Source organism: Vitis vinifera, chromosome 9, assembly GCF_030704535.1.
Source record: "Vitis vinifera cultivar Pinot Noir 40024 chromosome 9, ASM3070453v1".
In the NCBI taxonomy this organism is placed as follows: Eukaryota; Viridiplantae; Streptophyta; class Magnoliopsida; order Vitales; family Vitaceae; genus Vitis; species Vitis vinifera.
Genome location: NC_081813.1, coordinates 1,258,037 through 1,279,935, shown reverse-complemented (window position 1 = coordinate 1,279,935; position 21,899 = coordinate 1,258,037). Strand labels below are relative to the sequence as shown.

The 21,899-nt window shown below is 33.1% G+C and overlaps 3 protein-coding genes across 9 annotated transcripts; 2 read left to right on the top strand and 1 right to left on the bottom strand.

Moving 5' to 3' along the window:
• Positions 1-490: 490 nt before the first annotated feature.
• LOC100241207 (uncharacterized) lies at positions 491-9,579 on the top strand. Of its 6 annotated transcripts, XM_019222205.2 has the most exons (10): positions 672-687; positions 830-884; positions 4,588-4,772; positions 5,164-5,339; positions 6,827-6,894; positions 7,034-7,135; positions 7,284-7,439; positions 8,138-8,257; positions 9,164-9,296; positions 9,384-9,579. In XM_019222205.2, the coding sequence occupies exons 3-10, from the start codon at positions 4,663-4,665 to the stop codon at positions 9,488-9,490; spliced, it is 972 nt and encodes a 323-aa protein (XP_019077750.1). In that variant the 5' UTR covers positions 672-687; positions 830-884; positions 4,588-4,662; the 3' UTR covers positions 9,491-9,579. The 6 variants fall into 6 exon arrangements, with proteins under 6 accessions (XP_010654454.1, XP_010654452.1, XP_019077750.1 ...); XM_010656152.3 differs by lacking the exons at positions 672-687; positions 830-884 and adding an exon at positions 491-614; XM_010656150.3 differs by lacking the exon at positions 830-884 and having other exon boundaries at positions 605-687.
• A 351-nt stretch (positions 9,580-9,930) lies between these two features.
• Positions 9,931-14,094, bottom strand: LOC100261737 (small ribosomal subunit protein uS3x). The gene is made up of 6 exons (XM_002275505.4): positions 13,789-14,094; positions 13,107-13,254; positions 12,220-12,391; positions 10,840-10,894; positions 10,598-10,729; positions 9,931-10,383 (listed from the first exon to the last, which is right to left on the bottom strand). Exons 1-6 carry the CDS (start codon positions 13,816-13,818, stop codon positions 10,216-10,218), a joined length of 705 nt encoding a protein of 234 aa, XP_002275541.1. The 5' UTR covers positions 13,819-14,094; the 3' UTR covers positions 9,931-10,215.
• A 603-nt stretch (positions 14,095-14,697) lies between these two features.
• On the top strand, positions 14,698-18,022 carry LOC100246327 (uncharacterized). Of its 2 annotated transcripts, XM_002274108.5 has the most exons (9): positions 14,699-14,935; positions 16,093-16,179; positions 16,269-16,327; positions 16,508-16,603; positions 16,741-16,818; positions 17,072-17,134; positions 17,191-17,364; positions 17,599-17,694; positions 17,791-18,022. In XM_002274108.5, the coding sequence occupies exons 1-9, from the start codon at positions 14,761-14,763 to the stop codon at positions 17,872-17,874; spliced, it is 912 nt and encodes a 303-aa protein (XP_002274144.1). In that variant the 5' UTR covers positions 14,699-14,760; the 3' UTR covers positions 17,875-18,022. The 2 variants fall into 2 exon arrangements, with proteins under 2 accessions (XP_010654449.1, XP_002274144.1); XM_010656147.3 differs by lacking the exon at positions 17,791-18,022 and having other exon boundaries at positions 14,698-14,935; positions 17,584-17,672.
• The last annotated feature ends 3,877 nt before the right edge of the window (positions 18,023-21,899 follow it).

Genomic DNA, 21,899 nt, shown 5'->3' with positions numbered 1-21,899 from the left:
GATGAAACATTTTCATTTTTAGTTTTTTTTTTTTGAACCTTTTTATTGTGTTTGATTCTCCAAAGCAATAAGAGAAAAAAATATATAAAAATTGATTTTATCTTATTTAATTTTATTATAAGAAATACAAAAAAATAAATTATAGTTAAAATTAATTAAAATTTTATATATTTCTAAATTATTTAAAATATAAAAAAAATTATCTGCATTTTTTTCTTAGTTAATTTTTTCGTATTTTTAAAATAAGTAAAATAAATTTAAAATAATAAATGAAAATAGTTTATCAACATTTAATTAATATATATAATTAAAATTAATTAAAAAAATTATATATTTTTAAATTATTAAATTTGTATACAAAATATTAAATATAAGTAAAATATATATAAAAATATTTTATTCACTTTATATTTATTTTTTATTTTAATTAAAAATAATATATTAAAAAGTGCATTTTGAGTATAAATTTAAAAATCATAGTTTCGAAATTGGGTCTCAATTTGTATGGTATTTTCAAAATGTAATTAAAAAAAAAAAAAAAAAGAGATGAGGGTTTATTTTCAAACTCCTCGCTTTCTCTTCACATGGGGCACTACATTACGACGTCGTTTAAGGTACCTTCTGGGTTTCTCCCCTTGTTTCTCTCGCCTTTGGTTTTGCCTCGTTCTATATTTGTTTGGCTCACAGGTAGAAAAATGGGTTTTTTTTTTTTGTGTGAATTTGATTTCAATTTTCACGTGGAATAGATTTGATTTGATCGTTTCATCCTTCTCTTTTCAATAGTCTTCTGGAATATATGTTTGGTTTTTCTTTTTCATTTTTTTTTCAGTCTTTGAAGTTAATGTCATGAAATTTATGCGGAAATTGTTCTAATGATCGATGCTGTAAGTGGGTATATTGAGAAATTTGCTGTTACGTTTGATGCATATCTCTTTCATTGGTTAATCTTCTTCTTCCCACAACCCCAGATTCTTTTGGTTTTCCTTTTCCTGAACTGCTAGTTTTTGAACCGTAAAATGGATTTGGGGAAGAAGCATTTTCCCAAATAAACAAAAGGGGATAGGTGAAATTTATTGAAAACAAGGGTAGGGTTGGCTGGGTTGGTGTGTTGTGGTCATTCCTTGCGTCTCTCTGGGAGAATTTGTTTCGTGCGAAACGGTACTACTCATTTCGGGTATGTTTGGTTCTTGGAATGTTTGTGGGAAAATGCTAGGGTAAGAAAATAGAGAGGAAAAGAAGGGGGAAGAAAAATTGAAGAAAAATAAAAAAATAAATTTAAAGTTAATTAATTATTTTTATATACTATTTTAAAGTTATTTAAGATTAAATAATTTAAAAATATATAAATTTTTTTATTAGTTTTAATTATAGTTGACTTTTTTTTTTGTAATTTTTATGGTAGAGTCAAACTTAAAAAAATAATTTTTCTTAGTATTTTTTTTATTTCTTTAGTACTTTATGGAACCAAACATAGCTTTCGAAGATACATGACTCTTAATCTATCAAGGTTTGTAATGTGAGTATGAAGTTGTTTGGTTTGGTCCAAAGAGATGAGAGTAATGCCTTCTCCATTAGCATTTTTCATTATGAGTTTCCAAGAGGGTGAAGGGGGATTCCATATTTTGTTCCATGTCAACCATCCAGGGGGGGTGAAGGAAATAATTGCCCGAGGACAATGAGGTACTAATAGCTGTAGCGTGCTTCTTTCCGTGAATATGAAAGCAAGCTAATCAATTTTGTGTTTCCAAGATAGGTGTCTTGGTATGTTTTTGGAAGAGACTGCTTTTATGAGGATTGATAAGATTACTATATTTGGGTATTGAGATGATTATGGAGTACAATCCACCCAGGTGATAAAGTAGGTGATTTTGCTACCAAGATTTGTTTATAGACATACTTTCCAAGCTTGAAAACAATGGGGTCTGTTTGGGAATTGGGAATGTTCTCAACCTGTTTTCTATATTTTCAAATATTTGTAAAAAGTAATTTTTATTTGTAGTGCTTTATTTTCAATCATTCTCCTTATTTGTATGGAACCATTTTTTCGAAACAAACTCTCAAAAAACTGTTTTCCCAAATGTGTTTTCAAGTATGGAAAAAACAGGTTTTATGTTTTTTGTATTTTTTTAATTGATGTGTTTGTACTTTTTGTTGTGGGATGAGTGCTTTAAACCTGTTTTGAAAATTTCACACCCTTAATTGAGGCATATAGAGTATAAATTATTTTAAAAAATTTTTAATTTATTTTTCTCCTGTTCCATCATCCATGCAAAGAGGAAGGAACATGATCATAGAGAAAAAAAACAGAGAAAGGTATGAAGAATAAACTTGAACTGGAGCAAAGCCAACAAGGGATTCATGATTAGTGGATTAGTTAAACTAAGAAAGCAAAGGGCATCAGTGGCAAGAATCAAGGGCATGCTGACCCGAGCCCCTACTTCTAGAGGGAAGAGCCCAGGAGAAGAAGGAATTGGAGATTAAACATGGATTCTTGATTAAAGCACTCGAGATTTTTTTATTCCTGATAGGCAGCAGAAATTATATTAACACTTTAACAGTGTCTAGCAAATGGGCACATTGAAGTACACAAGGGCATATACAAAGGGCACCATAGGGCTTATGCAAATAGCTGTAGTACACTCACGATCTACAACCACTCTTACTTTCCCAATTTCATTGAAAGAACTCAACTGTCTCGAAGTCTTGGTTGAAAGAACTAATGCCAACTTCTTACACCCTTCATGATGGTTAGCCTCCCCGTCTGAGCCCAAGCTGAGTGAACTCTAGTCCCTTGTCTTACTCACTTGATAACCTTAGCTGCAATCCCAACAGTTGTAGCTTGCTGCTCATATGTTGTGAGCAAGGTCTCCCTCATATTTGAGTTGTCGTTCTCCATTTTGTATCTGCATGTACCTTTATGTTTTTCCACAATTCTAGTTATTTACCTGCCCCTTTCAGAAATTCACAGAAAAACAACTGCATTTTGTTTTATTTCTGAAATATAACTGGAAATTTATGTGCAAAAATGCAAGTGTCTGGCTTTGGATTCCTCTTTGTGCAATAAAAATATCTGCTGACACTTAGATATATAGCTGGAAATTTCCTTTTTGGCTCACCTATTGGCAAAAATGATCTCTAATCTGTTCTGAGCCCTAAATAAGTGAATTATCAAATTTATGCAGCTTCCCAATAGCCTGGAGTTCCCAATAGTCTTCAAGAGAAAGTGTATTATCATTTTTAAGTAATATTTGAACCAGTCCAACGTCATTTTTTTTTCACTTCCTTGATTTGACAACTGCCAGGCATTCATTTATTAAACAAAAAAAAAAGTTTGAATAATATTTCTTGAAAATGCAAAAGTTAATGTTTTTTAGTAAATGCTGCCTGTTTAACATAAATACCATGATATTAGTATTTTAACTTTCTTAATTTTCAATTTATTTTATAAATAATAAAACTCATAAATTATTTTCTTTTCATATTTTGTGTTGCATGCTCATTTGCATGCATCTGGCAGCTACTTCCATAATAAACTCTCTCTCTTCTCAAACCTTCCTCTCAATCTACTCTCTCTCTGCTCTCAGGTATGCCATTGTTAAAACTATCTTCTGAAAAAATAATTATTGTCAATCCTTGAAAAGTTTGAGTTTCTTCAAAAAAAAATTCTTATAGCTTCGGGTTTTAATTAGGGTTTCTGAATTGGGACTAGGTCATCAGTTGCTGTTTTCTTTTAGTGCTAGGTATTTTTCTTAGGGTTTCTGAAATTGGATTTTGGGATTTAATTAGAAATTGGTTTCTTACAACTCAGGGTTTTGATTTAGAGGTGAACTGAGGAACTGCCAACTTAATTAGGGATTCATTTAAAGACCCACTTGAAACTAGGGAACTGCTGTCAAGTGTGCAACAGCAATTCTTAGGATTGGATTTGATTTGATTTTGGGCTATAATATCCTGTGTACCAGTCACTTGTGTTCATGACTTATTCAGATTTTGATGCATATGGTCAAATATGCTAAATGCCATATGGCCTTAAACTTTTTAGTTTATACTTAGTGTATATGCATTTGATTGGTGGTTTTTCTGTTATGTTCTGTGAAAAATACACAATTGCTTGTCCCTGTTAATGAATTCCAGCCATTACTCTATTAAGCCAACAATGAATGTTTTATGAGCCTTCATCCAGTTACTGGCCAATTATCATATTTGTATATATTTATTTTTGTTTTTTCTTGGATATCTGTTCAGAATCTGGCAACCTAATAGTAAGAGATGGAGATCTTACTCTTGAGTAGAAAAGAATGGAACAAAAAACTTGAAAATCTACATGCACAGGCGCAATATGCACTATTTCCTATTCCTTTGTCTCAAATCCGTTGTTGTCATATTCCATAGGAACATCAAGTATATGGCATACACATTTTGATACATCTTTGTTGTGTGTTCTACTTGACTTCTGCGGGGGCTGCTCCACTGGTTATACTTTGGTCTGAAAGTTAGATGCTTGTCTTAGTTGTCTATATAATACTTAGGATGCTTTATTACATATTTTTTGTTGTGTCATGGCATGATTATCTTCTTGTATTGCAGGTTTCTGCTCTATTTAGCCTTGTAGCAGTACTTTGACGACGTTGTTGTGAAAGAATGGTCTAGAAGACAGTGTATATGTTCTCATTTCTGCACATGGCAAGTTTTACAATGAAGATACATTGCTTCCAAAGGAATTTCTCTTTTTCTTCATCTGCTCTGGTCCCTGTACAGCTTCCATCTCGAATGTACGGCTTAGCTTTAACATTTCTTTATTTGTTATGCCCCATTTCAAGTGCTCTTTTATGATGCATCTTATTTTCTATGTATGAGATGCAATCTTTTATTATTATTATCATTATTATTATTATTATTATTATTATTATTATTATTTTTTGGGTTTATGGTTGGTGGGATTTGATTTGGATTGGGTGTTGTGGGGTGGGTTGGGTTGTGGTTTGTGTTTTATTATGGCTTGTTGTTTTGTATATGTTTGATGAGCACAAAGTGGGACTTTTATGCAATTACTTTGTATTTTGGATATGTTCTTGTCATATTATCTAATGCAATCTTCCTACTTCTTTCTTCCAGGACTTTTAGTATCCAAAGCAATGATCAACAGTTTACTTTTATTTGCAGGGAAACCCACTTTTGGTACATTTTACCTGATGAAGTGAAGAGTGCAACCCTCTTGAATCAATATTTGGACATTTTATCACCGTGTGAGAAAGAAAATGTTCTTCGAATGCATGGAGACAATCTTAAAAAGAGTGCACTGCTAGCCCGTGCATTGGTTCGCACTACCATTGCAAGATGTATGTCCTTTCTTTTTCCCCTAAAATTTCTTGATTTTGTTTTGTTTTATTTTATTTTTCTGTTTATTTATTTCTTACATTAGGGTTGCACTTAAGAAGAAAATTGCCTCTCTATTGGCAAATTAGATGTTATTAACATCTTATTTATATTTTATTGTAATCTGTGTGCATGGGTTATTCAGTATACCAAATCTTATTATGTTATAAAACATTGAAGTTGACATGCAAATGCATGTTTTCAAACGCCATTAGTTTTCCACTGTTAAGACTGTTCAATGTAAAAAAAAAATTGTGCGTCTATGAAATCAAAGGCTATTAAAATGTACATGCCTATTTTGTGGGGTTTTGGGACTTGAAACGTTTTTGCACAAATGGCCATAAGAAAAAGAAAACTCAAAAGGAAGCTTTTATGTTTGAAAACCTGAGACTTTGTCATTGCAGCAAGCAATAGCCTAATAGGAAGTTAGGAATCAATGAGATTATTCCGTGGATTTGAAAAATGGCCCATGGGCTATTTATCGATGAGTAGTTCTAGTTCAATGGATTCCTACATTTGTTAAAAAAATAATATTCAAGCACTTTAAAAATGATATTTTTCAAGGATTCTAAAGCATTGTGTGTATAAAACCTGTTTGTCAACTCAGATTGTCTCATTTGTGCTTCTGTTCTCAATGATATTGGCACTGGTATACAATTTTAAAATCGGTTAATTGATTAATAGAATTGGTCCTTTTAAGAAATTTAAATAATTAATTTGACCATTGTCCACATCAAATATTGGATTACGTTTTGTGTTTTTATTATGAGAAATGTTATACAAGAAGATTTTCATGATAGAATTCATCTACTTCTACTTCTTTTATGGCCACTTCATTTTCTTTCATTTCAAATACAAAAAATGACCATAATGGTCTTATTGCACTTTATCCTATAAAAAGTGGAGTAAGGAGAAGCATTCTCCATTTGTGATTTTTCTTTGATATGTAGAATTTTCCATGTTGGAAAAATTCACTTGACTCTTACCATAGACTCCATAGTCCATATCAAGCAGTGACATGGCTACGTCACTTTCTGATGTGGATCACTATTGGCTTTCTTGGTGTGGAGTTCTGGTGGATTGTACACTGTGACTCCTAACATAACTTGAGAAGAACTGAGACCTTTGTTGCAAATGCAGGAGGATGGGTCCTACAATTGTCCCTGCAGAACAGACTGGTTACTCCACCCTTCTCGAAAATCTCACTAAGATCAAGCTTAAGAGATAGAGAAACAGATACAGTAGAAAAAGCTTTTGAATAAAAATGGCATGTGTGTAAATCATGATAAAATTCTTTTGAATCATTGAATGTTCTAAAGTACTGTCAACAATTCCATTATTAGGTTTCTTGTATGTTTTCTTTTCACTAGATACCATTTTGATTTATTTATGTGGAAAAGAAATGTTTGCTGAGGTTGAGTGATTACTTTATTACATTGTCTCTTGCTAGATCAGATTAATTCTCAAGTTAGTCCAACATCCTTGAAGTTTAGGAAAAACATCTACGGGAAGCCTGAGGTTAGTTTTCCTTTCTTGAACCGGGATGCCTCGTGGATTTTCAATATGTTCCTCATTAACTTTCTGTCTTTTTTCCTTCTCTTATATTTTCGAGTCTTAATATGTTCTCTGTTATAACTTCCCCCCCATATATGAACAGGTAGATTGGCAAAATCATTATGATCGGAACCCACCACCATTGCATTTCAACATCTCACACACTTCTTCTTTGATAGCCTGTGGAGTGACTCTGGATTCACCGGTACAACTCTAATCCTTCCATGTGTTGCATATTCATTTTCAGCTTACGTGGTGACTATATTGGGTTACCTGATTGGTAACTGTTTTAAGTTGTTGTTGCTGTTGATGAAACACCTACTAAAATGTTGGATTCCCTTTTCTAATTACAGATTGGTATTGATGTGGAGGAAAAGCAGCGGACTACAAAGAACAATATATTGTCGTTTGCTCGTCGGTACTTCTCCCCCCATGAAGTGGAATCCTTATCTATTATTTCAGACCCTGAAATTCAGCGGCTGGAATTTTTAAAATTATGGACACTCAAGGTGAGGTTTTATTTTAAATAAATAAGACTTTTGGTTGTGGGTAGTTCATGTATTCATAAAGCTTGGGCTCAATGTTCCAAATATATATTTAGACTTGGAAGAAAATTTGACGCTACTTGAAAACCGAGGTACAATTATTTGATTAGAAATTAAGCCAATCTAACCTTAATCCATCAAAAACAAAATCTTTATGAAGCCAATTTTCACTAGTAAAAATGTTCTATATCATCTTTCAATCGAATACAGATCATCCAAACAAATATATCTGAGAATTTGAGTACTTGCTCATGCAATTTTTTTTTTTTCTGATGAGAAACATTTCATTAGGCTTGAAGACATTTTAAATTTCTTTCTACCTTGATTGTTTTGCATTTTCTTCTCTCTTCTTTTCCTTCCCAGATTCTAAATTCTTGACTGCTCTTACAAAAATTCTTATAAAAAATGAATACAGGTGAAGTTTATTAACTTTATGTCTTCACAATTAGAAGTATTTTATTTCATATGCATGTCAAGTGAAGGAGAGATTTGAAGCAATGCAAGATAGTAGTATATTCATAATGCCTCGTAAAATTGAGAACAATGAGCAATGCATAATTTTTCATGGTTGAGTGGCAAAATTAAAATATAGCATCCTTTTCATTGTTTGGAATTTAGTGTCTTTCTCAAGCCTTGTTTTACAAAGATGGTTTCACTTCCAGGAGGCATACGTCAAAGCATTGGGAAGGGGCTTCTCGGCTGCACCTTTCAAAAATTTCACTATCCGGTTTAGAGCTGCTACTAAAGGACACTTGCATCTTTCTGGGAATTCCAATTCCAAGGTATGCCACATGACCTCTTCTGACAAGAATTGAATTACAGAATATGCCATAACAACCCACAATACTATAATGTGATCTGTCATCTGCATGCTTTGTTATCACGATTTGGGGGATGAAATCCAATGAGACCCAAAGAACAAAGAAATTGTCAGTTCCAAAATATGAGTCAGGTAGATGATGGCTAATTTTAGATGAGCCCTCCTCTCGTTCTTGGGTTACCATCTCACACCACGCCATCTTGCATGGTCAGGAGGTTTTTCCTTTCATATAAGATTTAAAACCCTTGATCCGGGCAGTATCTAAACCAAAATGAGCTTCTAGTCCTCAAACAGTTCTCACTTATTATAAATGTGAACTTACAAACTCGAATTTCCTTCAAGCAAAACTTAAGGTCTTTTAGACCTGTTAGCCTCTAATGTTTGGAAGATGCTGAATCGTGGGGGCACATAATGTTTCTGTCTTAACAATTTCTAGTAGCCAATGGTAGACAAAACCAATTGGTTCAAAATGTATGCTTGACCAATACGCATTCTCTATCTCATTCACTGTTTCAGAAGTGAACTTTTGTACATGGATGTGTCTTTTTCGTCCCATGCTCTCCATCCCAGAAAGGGTTATCGGCCCAATGTTTATTGCCTTAGTTTGCCAAATTTTTAGGTAGAGGCTGTTGATTAGATTGTAATTTGGCATAGATGCTGTAGTAGGATCCTAAATGCTCCCTTATTTGACCTTTTGGGTTAGAAATTCTTATTTTCAATTTACCTCTTACCCGGGGATTAGGAGTGAGAATGAAAGTGAATCAAGGAGGTATCATGTAGAATACAAGAATCGAAATCCTGATAAATCTAGGCTTTGGTACCAAAACTCAGCATTTTAATTGCTTCCCGCCTTCACAATTTCTTTCAGGCATCCGAAATAATCGTCGAATCATCGGATGACCCCAAGACCCTCACAAGCAATTGGCAGTTTGCACTCCTGGAATTAACTGGTTCTCATTATGCTGCCATTTGCAAGGAGAAGGATGATGACACGGTTGAAGGTTGAATTCTTTTAGCTTTAAAACATATGTTAATATCATTTTTTTTTGCATAATTTCTGAAACTCAGTATACACCATTGGATTGCAGGAAAAGGGAGTGTGCCGATGAAATTGACGGTGCGGAAGACCATTCCGTTTGTTGAAGATCAATGTATTTCTGGAAAGGATGCCCTTGTTCTAGTTGGCGGATTGTAATATTATTGAACATCCTCCTTCCAATCCCACCCCAGACCAAAAAAAAAAAAAAGCTTTTGGGGAATAATAAAAACAATTAACAATTTAAGGTATTCTCATTATGTTCTCTTTGTTTCCAAATATTTTAAAATGCTTTCTTAAAAATTTACTTCTATTTATAATGTTTTATTTTCTAACATTCCCTATTTTCTAAAACAATCCTCCAAAGATCAAATAAAAAGAATTACAGTATATCCACAAAATACATAATAACTCTTAAAGCCTCCAAAACAATTGATGGTCAAACATACTTTTAATTTTTAAAAACAAAAACAAATTTTCCAAACACAACTTAACTCAAAACATACTTCTTTTTTTACTTTAATTTTATAAAAGTAATTTTCATTTTATGTCTAAGATTTACATAATTTTCATTAGACTATCTATATTTAGAACAAAGCTACTACCAAATTACTCTTATTATCAAAATTAAATGTATTCATCAACTAAGGTCTGAAACACTTGTAAATACCAGAAAAATAATACTAGATCAGTCTGCGAAAATTGTAAAAACAGCCCTTAAAAACTCAACAAAATAAAAAATAAAAATAAAAGTAGGGGACAAAAACTTCAAATCCAACGCACCATCTATAAATGTCTCCTCTCTTGTTCCTTACTTTTCCAAATGAAAACTAGACCAAACATTATAGCCCTAATGTTCCAGATGGGGCCATATCTTTGCAGTCTTAAGCTGCTGCAACCTCAATATCTGCAGCCGGGATTGGTGGCCTAAGATACTCCTCTTCTTCCTTGGGGGTGTGGATGGTGACAAGATCAGGTAGAGGTGTTTTAGGGCCCTGCTTGCCCTTGGGATCCCAGTCAAGCATGATCTTCACCTTGATACCCAAAACACCCTGTGCCAATTAAGTTCACAAAAAAGTAAAAAAGGTGGGAAGTAATAGACAACTAAAACATTGAAATCAAAGCAGGTAAGGAACCATGCAATAGGAGATTTAGGTGACAGTAAGAGGACTATACTGTAAGCCCAACACCAATTAGTATGGTCAAGATGGTAAAGAAAGATATGTAAATACTAATGATCTAGATGTTGATAGAACTGTTTCTGACCTGTCGAAGAAGCACGTGCCTCACGGCCGAGTCGATGTATTCTTTGACAGGCTGACCCGAGGATATCATGTATCCATCCTTAAACTTCATTGATTTAGCACGCTGAGCCCTGAGCTTGCCACTGACAATCACCTACAAATGTGGAAAATGAAATCAAATAAAATCCAATATAAAGCTTTATTCTCACTTCTAGAACAGAACTGGGCGATAGTAGCAATTGCAAGAAACAGTTTTAAACAAACCTCACATCCCTTTGCTCCACTCTCCATTACAAATCTCAAGACACCATAGCAAGCCCTAACAGAGCAAGGTCAACAAGTAAATCAGTACTAGTTTAAAACTGAAGTGCATGCCACATAAAAGTTGTTCATGTTGATAACATAGGAAGTATAGAACCACAATATATATATATATATATATATATATGAGAGTCAAGCCTACATGTATTAACATGAAAGCAAGTGTTTCTTTGGACAAATGGCATATAAATATTAAATGTTCCTGCTCTTCTTATCACTCTTGAATTGTCTTCCAACTTTGTTAACGAGATCTACATCTGTACCATGGGAGAGATGGAGAGAAATGATTTATAAACAACAATAATAGACTGCATATGAGAAGCACTATCCATCCATAAACCCCCTCTGGCTTCCAACAACTATTTAGGCTAAGCATTGATGAGGAACCTTTTTACTTCAGAATTATGGGCAAAGGTAGGAATATAGTCAATGCCAACTACAAGAAATGTTCATGTGGAATGTTGCTTTACCAAAACAAAGAATTTCAATGAAACAATTTTGCAAATCCCCATCCAGTCAAAGTGAAACATTCCGCATCAAAATTGGTGAAGCAATCTAATAAGGAAATAAACAAGTCAGAGAACTACAATAAGATGGATTACAGGTCCCACAAGTAAAAGCCGACTTCTATATTTTGTATGCAGCAAATTGTTTGAAGTTTTTTTTTTTGTTGATAGATAAAAGAGGCTTGCATTAGAAACACCTAAAGGAAATTGTAGGAAGGTTAACAAAACTCCAACCACCATATAAAAGTCCAAGGAGCCTAACAAATTCCAAGTATTTGATGTAAGCAGTGAAAGGGACCCTCTTTTACCCATAATTATGGGGAAAGGGAGGGGTATGGTCAATGCTAACTACAGAAAATATTCACATGGAATGGTGCTTAACAAAATAAAGGCTTTTCCAATTAAAAAAAAAAAAAGGTTCTGTAATTCACCATTCAATTAATCATTTCTTAGGAAAACTGGTGTAGGCTGTGTAGCAATTCAATAAAGACATAAACTGGTAGGTGAACCATAAGAAAATAGTTTACATCTATCTCCCTACAAGCTAAGCAAAGAACAAAGGTTAAAGAAAGTCTTAGGTGCTTCTCAATCTTGACTAACAAAGTCCAGATAAAAGTTTAAACAGCCAAAACACCAAATGAAACAATACTGAGCATATAGACAGGCAAACTTCGTAAACACATTAAATATAAACATTGATATGATACGACAATAAACTTAAATATATCAGCATACTACAAACTGTAAATTCCATAACCATTTAAGATACACTGTATTATGAAAATATGACAATAAAATTGGAAACGTTGATACCCACCTGCGAACAGCAAGCCCTCCAAGAAGCTTGTAACGTAGTGACTCAGCCTGAGCAATGGCACAGAGACCTCTGTTGTTAACTTTCTCAGCATAAAGCTCCACAGTGTTTTCTGGGAACTTGAAGCGTTTCTGAACAACAGAAGTCAATTCCCTAATTCTTCTTCCCTTCTCACCTGAACCAATGCAGCAAACCATTAATTACAGTCAGCATATAATCTTATGTGTATCGAGGGCCTGCAAACAGTCACAATCCAATCTCTTACAAAATGCCAAAACAAGTACTACTAAACTCATCAGAGACAACAGAATTTGACAATTTAGGGTAACAATTTGGTGCACCTCCCATTGTTAGTTATACCATACTATGTGATACTAGATGGTTCTTAACAATTCATCAAATAAATTTAATGGCAAAACAGAGGAAAACAATGTCAATATGATAAAGTGAGACCATAGACAGATGTTTAAAATACCATAACTATATGATACCAAAGACAGCTACCTATTTAGTTATTTGACAATGACAAATTTCAGCATTTTCCTTTTCTTTCCTACCCCTTTATCATTTCAAGTAAAGGTAAAGAAGGCAGCAAACAATTAAAAACATTCAAATTTATTCCTAAGGTTTTCTGGGAACCAAACTGATGTGTATAGATCCTCAATGATATCAGAATTCAAATGGTTTTGGAGGGCATTTTAATAGAAAACTCCTCTAGAGAGAAAACTCACATAGATGAATATTTAGTACAAATGTTCTACACTACATTAATATTAGTTTTTTCATTATTGATATAAAGAAAATATACCATAAAAGGTGACATCGACGTTCCACACTACTACTTATCTTCAGTCTCTTCCAACAACCAGACAGAGAAAGATAGATCTTACCGAGCACGTTCTGAGTTCGAGTAGCCCTAATGATGATCTCAGTCCTCATTGGGGTGACCCTAACTTCAACACCAGAGTAACCATCCTCAGCGAGCTCTCTAGTGAGAACCTCATTGAGCTCCGCGAAGAAGACTCCATCAGCCACAAACTGAGGCATTCAATAAGAATCCACAAGATTCAGATTTAATAAACAAAAAAAAAAGCCTTCTGATTAGCATTTGAAACACTCCCGTTCCTTGTCAAATCACAAACGAAAAAAAGAATAATATCGCTTCACGAAAGCATCATTTGGAAGCATTTTTCCTGCTTTTAAGCCAATTTTTGCTTTCAAAGCATTAAAAATGGAATTGTTCGCAGCAGTTTAGCATTTCAAAACACCTTTCTGACTTCAAAGGATCTAATCAAGTGTTTTCGCCTTCATCAACAGAAAATAAAAATTTATAAAAAAAATCCACAAAGCAAATTAAACAAACATTGAAGCAAAATCACAAAACAAATCAGATTCGAAAGAAAACAAAAAACTACTAAAACTAAAACAGCGTTCGGTTGACATCTAAAAACACTTCTCATGATTTTAAGAATCAAATCAAGTCGGATTCAGCTTTAGAAACCAGGAAAAAAGGCTGAGAAGAAATACAAACAGAACGCTGCGTTTTGGAAAAGGCTTGAGAAAGAAGCTGACCTTTCGCTTTTTGCTCATCTGAGTCGCCATTTTCTGTTGATCGGAGAAAAGATTGAGAACAGAGGTACGTGGAGCCTCGCTTCGGTGCGCTCTGAAAAACCCTAAGTAGACAGAAGGGGCTAGGGCTGGAGTGCTTTCATATATATCCGAATTTGATCCGACGGTAGAGGATGTGAGTTTGGATTTGGACGGCTGAGATGAAGTGTTTTGTTTTGCTCCCTTTCTTAAATCCCTAGGAGTTTGTTTGGGTTCTGCGATAACATACTCCGAATGGGAATTGTGTTATCTTGCACGAGTTCCAAAAATGCTGGTTCGAGGTTGGCCAGTTGAGGTGTTTCTTCCCCTTTTTACTATTTTTTAAAATAAGGATATTTTTGTATTTATTAATTAGTTTTGATTTAGAAATATTTTCTATTTTTTGTTTTTAAAAAATAAAAATATTAATAACTATTATATAAAATATAAAATTTTTAAAAGTATAAAATAATTTTATTTTTTTTATATAAGAGTTAAATTTTTATATAAAAGTTTTTATTTTTAAAAATAAAAAATAAAAAAGATATTCATACGAAAGACATTATTAATGAACTGAAAATAGTTTTAAAATATAAATAAATAAATAAATAAAATTAGAAATAATCTTATAATATAGAGATAAAAGGTTCAAAAAAATTTGAGAAAAATAAAAATGGTGGGTAATAAATATTAAATTTATATTTATTTTATTTTATTTTAATATATATTTTGAGGGCAGAAGTAAAACCAGGATTATTTTTTTATTTTTTTTCTTTTCAACAATTTTTAAAATTTAATGTATTTATAAATTATATTTATTTAACAGGGCTATTTTTGGAATTTCGCTGTCAAATTCAGCATTATCCGTTTTTTTTTTCTTTGTTTTTTTCGCGGGAATGAAAAACGGTTGGATGGGAAACAACTACAGAGCAGAGGTGGGCTTTGGAGAGTGCATCAATGGCGGGTTATCTTCTTCCTTATCACACCTCTCTCTTCCTTTCTTCTCAAAACTCACACAGAATCACTGCAACGTCCTCTTTCCTTTTCAAGATCGATAGGCCAGGCTCTCTCGTTTGCTGCTCCGCCAAGAAGAAGGCTGGATTTGTGGACCAAATTCTTGATTACATTGAGGGTAAGTGATCTGTGATCATGGAAGATATGTTTTAGTGTGTGTGTATATTTGATTTTAGTTTCTTAAAAGTAAAGGGAGATGGGTTTTGTTTATAATGATCTTTAGGGTAAAGGGTCGAGGGAATTCATGGACCATAAGCATGTAGTGAAAAGGAAAATGGTCTTTTAGAGGAGAATGAAGGTAGGACTTGGGGATTTTAGGATGAACAGAAGCATGCTGGAGTATGTTGAATGTAGATCAATGTGTCTTGAAATCACATTACATGTGTCATGCAACCAAAGTATAATATAAACCCTAATGTGAACTGAGTCAAGCTTACCAAAAAAAAAACCTTTTTTGGTGAGAATAGGCGGGTTTAGCCCCTTTTCGGTTTTTGGTGTGAAGTTCCGCTTGCTCTCGTGTAGATATTATTTGTTCTGATCAAATAGGCTTCACAACTTTAAAACTGTCTACATGATTAAGATGATAAGATGATAAGATGATAAAGTCTTCTGTATGATTAAGAGGATAGTGATAGGAACTTCTTTCCCAAACACAATGAGCGCTGGCCACACTGACAAACAACCCTTTGGGAGGTCTATAAGAGTCTTGTACTAGACGTGGGATCAGCATTAATACCATTTTATAATGATTGTTCCTTCCATGTAGATATTGTTTATTCTAAGCCAATAGACCTCCACAACTTTAAAAAGTGTCTACATGGCTAAGAGGAGCTTACCATACATACAGTGTCAGGGGCTTCTTCCCCTAATTAACTTGAGCTATCACATTTGATGTGTTGGGTGTTTTGGGGTCAAATAGAAATCAGGAAATACAAGTTTGAAGTGAACTCGGTTTTTTGATAGGGAATGTTTGGGTGGTCAAGGAAAAACATATCCATAAAATAAGCATATTGGAATGAGGATGGAAAGGAAATACATGAAAAAAAGGACTAAATAAAGAATTAATGCATTCCTAAGCAAGCTAAACTGTTTCCCTCAGTTTGCTCATTGTAGAAGTTGCCCCTGCTCACTTGAACTAATGTGGTATTCATTTACCAAATGAGCTTCGGAATTTGATTGAAGACACTAAACTTGGCTCCTTAATTACTATAAAATGGATCATTAAAAACCGGTTCGTCATGGTTGGATTCTCAATTTAGCTTTTGTTGTGCATAGGGGGCCCCAAGTTAAGGAAATGGTATGGGGCACCTGACCTCCTCCCAAAAGATGGTTCTTCTGTTGAAGAAGACGATGAATCTGCAGGTATTTTGATTAGAAATTTGATAGATTCTTTATGTTTATATTTCTTTTAAGGTCTTAAGAGAATTTTGCCCTCTCCTTTTGATGCACAGAAGTGGAAGAAGACAGAGATGCTGTTTTGGTAACTGATGGAGATAGTGAGATTGGTCAGGTGTGTTTTGCCATGAATCCCCCATCTCCCTTCTGGTTTGAAGCATCTATAGCCTAGTAAAATCTGCTCTATTTCCATTTCTCGGGTGTTCTAAGTTTCTGGTTTTCACTTTTTTAGTGTCTGCCCTTTATGTTGCTTCACAATAGATGAACTGAGCAGTGTGATCTCTAGCTTGTGTAGATGGTAATACTGTCACTGATTGTCAAAAGAAGTCGAATTAAGGCACTGGTGAAGGATAAGCGGGCTGCTATGGAAGCTTTTGGAACCTATGTTGAGGTGGGTGGTGGATTTAAATTCAGCAAAATCACTTCAGATGGTCCTTTTATCTGCATAGTTCTTGTATCCTACCTTATTTTTCTCTTATTTTTTGTACTGTCAGCGTTGATTCTCGTGTAGTTTGGTGTTGTATGCAGTCAATGGCAGGAGATGCAAATGATAAATCATTCCAGAGGAAGGCTCTAAGAGGTGTTCGTACAATCATCTGCCCAAACGTATGCATCTCAGGGGTTCTAGCTACCTTTTTCATTCCCATATTCTATAAAATCATGATGGATTGCCCGAAACATGTCTCTAAGGACACACATTTAGGCTTTCCTAGCTCTACATGAAATGCTAAAACTGCACTGTTCTTGATCTATATGAGAAAAAAGAAAGTTTTATCTTAAGACTCAGCTGTCATAAGATTACTACTAGATAGTTTCTCTTCTTCAGTGTCTTCCTATTGATCGGCCATGAACTCTGCAGGAAGGTTCCATATCTAACTTTGGGAGCTTGATGGGTGTACAACATATAATTCTCTTGTCTCAGGTATCTCTTCTCCTCTCTTTCTCTTTGAAGTGTAAGCTATCCTAACAAGGTTGCAGTTGTCTGCTTATAGAGGCACCGGTGGCATACAAGCTCTCATGCAAGGGAATGCAAGAAAACTGGCTGAGAAAGATGAGTCGATTGTGACGGGTTCTGGGATTCCTTACACCATTATCAGAGCTGGCTTGTTGCAGAACAGCCCTGGTGGGAAGGAAGGTTTCAGCTTTAAAGAGGTATTTTTTTTATCTGCAAAATTGACCCTTTGGCCTTCTAGTTTTCACAGACAGATTCATTATCAAGTATCCATGATTGGCTGATAGCAAAAACCAATTCCTCACCTTGACTGTGATAGACCTACTATTTTCCAAGAGATTCATGAATGGAACTTGTATTAATCCCCTAACTCAGAATCATTCATAGAATTTTTCATGTCATTAGTGTCTATATTTCAGCTGCTGTTTTGACAGGGTGTTGCAGCAACTGGAAGACTCAGCAAGGAGGATGCTGCCTTCATTTGTGTGGAGGCAGTTGATACAGTCCCAGAAACAGGACTGGTATTCGAGGTTGACCATAACACAAACCTAAAAATTTCATAGAAAATGATCTTCTTTTTCACCCTCCCTTCCCCTTCATTCATTGTCTGCTATTTGTGTTGCAAGGTGGCCAATGGAGGTGAGAAGGTTTCAGATTGGAAGGAGTGTTTCAAGGCGTTGGTGGAGAAACCAGATAAGCAGCTTCAATGACCATGGCCAGTACCCAAACAAGGCATGGGAACAAGCTTTATTTTCTTCTTTCATTATAATCTACTTTACAGACATTGCATATCCGATCATGAATAGCAAACCTCTGATTAAAGTATTCATCAACCCAAAAAAAAAGGGTTGTTCAATCTAAGAGGAGAATGGGGTTCATGGAGGTCTAGCTCAAAAAATTGGTCCAGCACTGGATGTAGCTCTTCTTCCCTGAGCAAGATCCACGATATTTATAGTAATATTAATGATATTGTGATCAGCAAATTAATGTGACTTATGAGGTATAATAATTATTAGACAATCATCAAGTTAAATTGTAACTACTGTGCTTCAGATGATCCAGAAATTGAAGTAATTTACATGGGTGAAGAGTTTGTTGATAATGTAAGACAAATCCTTTAGGCAATCTTTGGTTTCCGGAAAGGTTAAGGTTATGTTGGGTTACGGAAAATATCAAGGAAATAAAAAAAAAAATGTAAAAGAAAATGGTTTTCTTATATCTGGTTTCACTATAAAAAAAAAAATATTAAATTAAATATAATTAAAATTATTTAAAAAATTATACTTTTTAAAATTATTTAATCTTTATATAATGGAAGAAATTAAGTGAAATGATTTTGAAGAAATATATAAAAATAATTTTAAATTTTAAATCTAATTTTTATTTTTCTTCCACTTTTCCTCTTTATTTTTTTTTTCTTTCTATCACATATTCCCTCAAATTTTTCGGAACCAAACATAACCTAAAGGAAAATGCAAGAGAAAGAAAATAAAAAGAAAAAATAAAAAAAAATAGATTTAAAATCAATAAATTATTTGTATATAATATTTCAAAATTTTCACTTATTTAACTAGCTTATATAAAAATTAAATAATTTTAAAATATACAAATTTCTTAGAAATTTTAATTATGTTTAACTTGTTTTCATATTTTTTATAGTAAAATCAAACATGACAAAATTATTTTTTTAAATATTTTTTTCTTCACCTAATGCTTTTTAGGAATTAAACATAACCTTAATGTCTATTTAATAACTTTTTCTTCATAAGATTTTGTAAAAAGTTAATAATTAAAAATATTTTATATTTGTTTTTAAAATATACCTCGTTTTCTAGAACAAATATTTAAAATATTTTTTTTAATCAAATATGTTTCTTATCCTTTTTTCTCTATTATAAAGAAGAGAACTTTGATTTTAAAAATACTTTCTAAATAAGTTTTTAGAATATAAAAGGGTTATTTGATTAAAAAATCCTTTAAAACCCAAATTTTGAAATTTAACCTCTTATCCTTTTTTGCCTTATTTGGACAAAAATATCATCATTATATTCTTGTAAAAATAACTCTTTTTTAAAACCTATATGTAAATATTTGAAATAGTAAAGGGCATTTATGTCAAAATGAGTCATTTGTTAAGAAAAAATATAAAAATAATTAAATTCACAATTTGAGGATTATTTTATTTATTTTAACCAAATATTTCTATATAAAAGGTCTAACAACAAAATATGACACCCTGTCCAATGTATCGATATGAGATGATATGGACATAGGTATAAAATCTTTGTCAAATATTCTTATTTTACTCTAAGTGTGATTGTTAAATTTTTTTCATCCATATTCTTTATATTTTTTCAACTTTCCAAACAATATTTTTATAAAAAATATTTAAGGAAAAGTGGAAAAAAACTTAGAGCATGTAAGAATGATATAGTCGTTCTATACTCGCTTTTTGTATGCTTCTTAAATCCTAGTACTCATACCCATGTTTTTTATCCTTACACGTATACCAGATTGACATGGGTTCCTAACTTTCCTGTAGACGAAGTTAAGTGAACAGTAGTCCAAGGACAACCCCATGGTTGCCAACTTTCCACATAGAAAAAGTAGATGATTGGAACAAATTTTTTCTATCCCACCAAACACCCAGAATCATCAGCACCCCAAATTTGATGGGTCAAGCAAAACTTGATCTGGGTCGAAAAGACAAGGTTGAAACTGCAGATGAAAAAGACATGGGTGCACATAGGTTGGCCTCCTGCATAGGAGGGGTTAGGAACTTAGGAGGATGGTCATGGAAAGGAACCGATGTGGGACAGAGTCCGGCCCTGGAATTAAGGGCAGAGGACCTACCCTAAAGGTGGATACACACTGAAAAAGTTGTCACCATCTCTCATCCACTAAAATAAAGAAAAAATCAACAAATCATGGAGAACATAAACAGAGAAGGAAGGAAGGAAACACTGGAGTACGGACACAATCTACATTCCTTGGTGTCCCCCATACCCTGTTTTGTGGTTGCCATGCCATCCCCCCTTCCACTTAATATCATTCTCCTCCTACCACTCCCTTTCATATGCCCTCAATATTCCCAATATTTACTGCACCACTGCCATTTGGGTCTTTGAATTTGGGGTTAGATTCTTTGTGCAATCATTAAGGTTGTTGTGTAAAATTTATTTTAAATAATTAAATTGACATAATTACCCTTTTATTTTGAATTAATATTTATGCTTATTAAGAATTCATTTGACAACAAGTTTAAAAAACGTTTATAGCAAAAAAAAAAAAAAACATAAGGTGTTTGATAAAATTTTAAAAATACTTTTAAATTTTTGAAAAATTAATTATAGTGTTGAATAATCATAAAAAAAACACTTGATAAATGATTTTCTTAAATACTTTTATTAAAATGTATAATTTTTTTAATTATGTTTGATTTTCTTTCACACTTTTAATAGTGAAACCAAAAAAAAAAAAATCTTTCCTTTTCTTAATACTTTTTGAAAACCAAACATGACATCAAGAAAAGAAATTGTAATAAAAAACCTCTTACCAAAAGTGTTCCAAATAGAAATACCTTATCTATAATCACTGTCAAATAAGCTTTAGACACCAACTCAATGAGAAGTAAAGAATTTTGGGTAATTAGACCATGAAACCATTTTTGGTTCGGAGGAAGTATACAAAAAAATGATTTTATCGTATTTGATTTGATCGTGAAAAATACAAAAGAAAATAAAATATAATTAAGATTTTAAATATTTTTTATTATTTAATTTTTATATAGAAAGGGAAAAAAAATAAGCCATGAATTTGAAGTAGTATATAAGAACCAAACATAAGAGAAAAGGAACATAAATTTCAAGTTAAAGAAACTTATTGAATCATGGAAATTGGTCTTTCCAACATTGTGGTTAATGACATGAGATGATGTGATAATCTAATACCCTTCTATGAGATCATAGAAATACAATGGTTTAAGTAATGCCCCGTCTCAATCACAACATGGGGGGCAAGCAGCCAAAAGCAGAGCAAACATAGCTCCACTCTTCTTGTTCTAGCTGTCCCTGCCTGCTTCCCATATTATTTAAATATGAAATTAACTAAGTACATGTGATCCTCTTTAAACTAATCCATTCATCACATAATTAGAAGTGATTTTCTAGCTATGTGCTATGCACTTGATGAAGAACATCAAGGAGCAATGGCTACTATATTCTTTGTGTTTTCACACATGTTACAAAACCCCGTTTTTTATTTACACTATATAAGAGTGAAAACCGATCTAGTTTTAAGGTCTGTTTGGATCAACTTTTGAGAAGTCAAAAGCTATTTTTCTAAGCTTAATAAAAACTTTTATGTTTGTTCCGCTAAATTTATCCAAAAAACCTATGGTTTTAAAAATATGTTGATATGGAAACCGGAAAAATATTATTTCTTATAAAAATTATATTTAGGCTTATTAAAGTCGAACTTAACTCATCCATTCATCAAAATATCCTTCGTTTCTTCCCTTTATCTTGGTTAAGGGCAGAACCGATCTAGTCTTAGGTCATGTTTGGATTGACCGTTGAGAAGTTCAATAAAAGCTTCTAAATCTTTTAGAAAATGTTGTTTCTTGTAAAAACTCTAGTTTGGTTTATATAATAAGTTATTTTCTGTTTAATAAAACTTTTACTATTCCCTTTTAAAAATTTTGACTTTGATTTGAGTTTCAGCTTTTGACTAAAGC

Excerpts from the sequence above, each read along its gene's own strand:
- LOC100241207 (XM_010656152.3), top strand. The coding sequence starts at position 4,663 with ATGTTCTCATTTCTGCACATGGCAAGTTTTACAATGAAGATACATTGC. Across the intron at positions 7,136-7,283 it reads GAGTGACTCTGGATTCACCG|ATTGGTATTGATGTGGAGGA; the intron begins GTACAACTCTAA and ends TTCTAATTACAG. Across the intron at positions 9,297-9,383 it reads GGATGATGACACGGTTGAAG|GAAAAGGGAGTGTGCCGATG; the intron begins GTTGAATTCTTT and ends ATTGGATTGCAG.
- LOC100261737 (XM_002275505.4), bottom strand. The coding sequence starts at position 13,818 with ATGGCGACTCAGATGAGCAAAAAGCGAAAG. Across the intron at positions 10,895-12,219 it reads GGAGGGCTTGCTGTTCGCAG|GGCTTGCTATGGTGTCTTGA; the intron begins GTGGGTATCAAC and ends TTGCTCTGTTAG. Across the intron at positions 10,730-10,839 it reads GTGGAGCAAAGGGATGTGAG|GTGATTGTCAGTGGCAAGCT; the intron begins GTTTGTTTAAAA and ends CCACATTTGTAG.
- LOC100246327 (XM_002274108.5), top strand. The coding sequence starts at position 14,761 with ATGGCGGGTTATCTTCTTCCTTATCACACCTCTCTCTTCCTTTCTTCT. Across the intron at positions 14,936-16,092 it reads AATTCTTGATTACATTGAGG|GGGGCCCCAAGTTAAGGAAA; the intron begins GTAAGTGATCTG and ends TGTTGTGCATAG. Across the intron at positions 17,365-17,598 it reads AAGGTTTCAGCTTTAAAGAG|GGTGTTGCAGCAACTGGAAG; the intron begins GTATTTTTTTTA and ends CTGTTTTGACAG.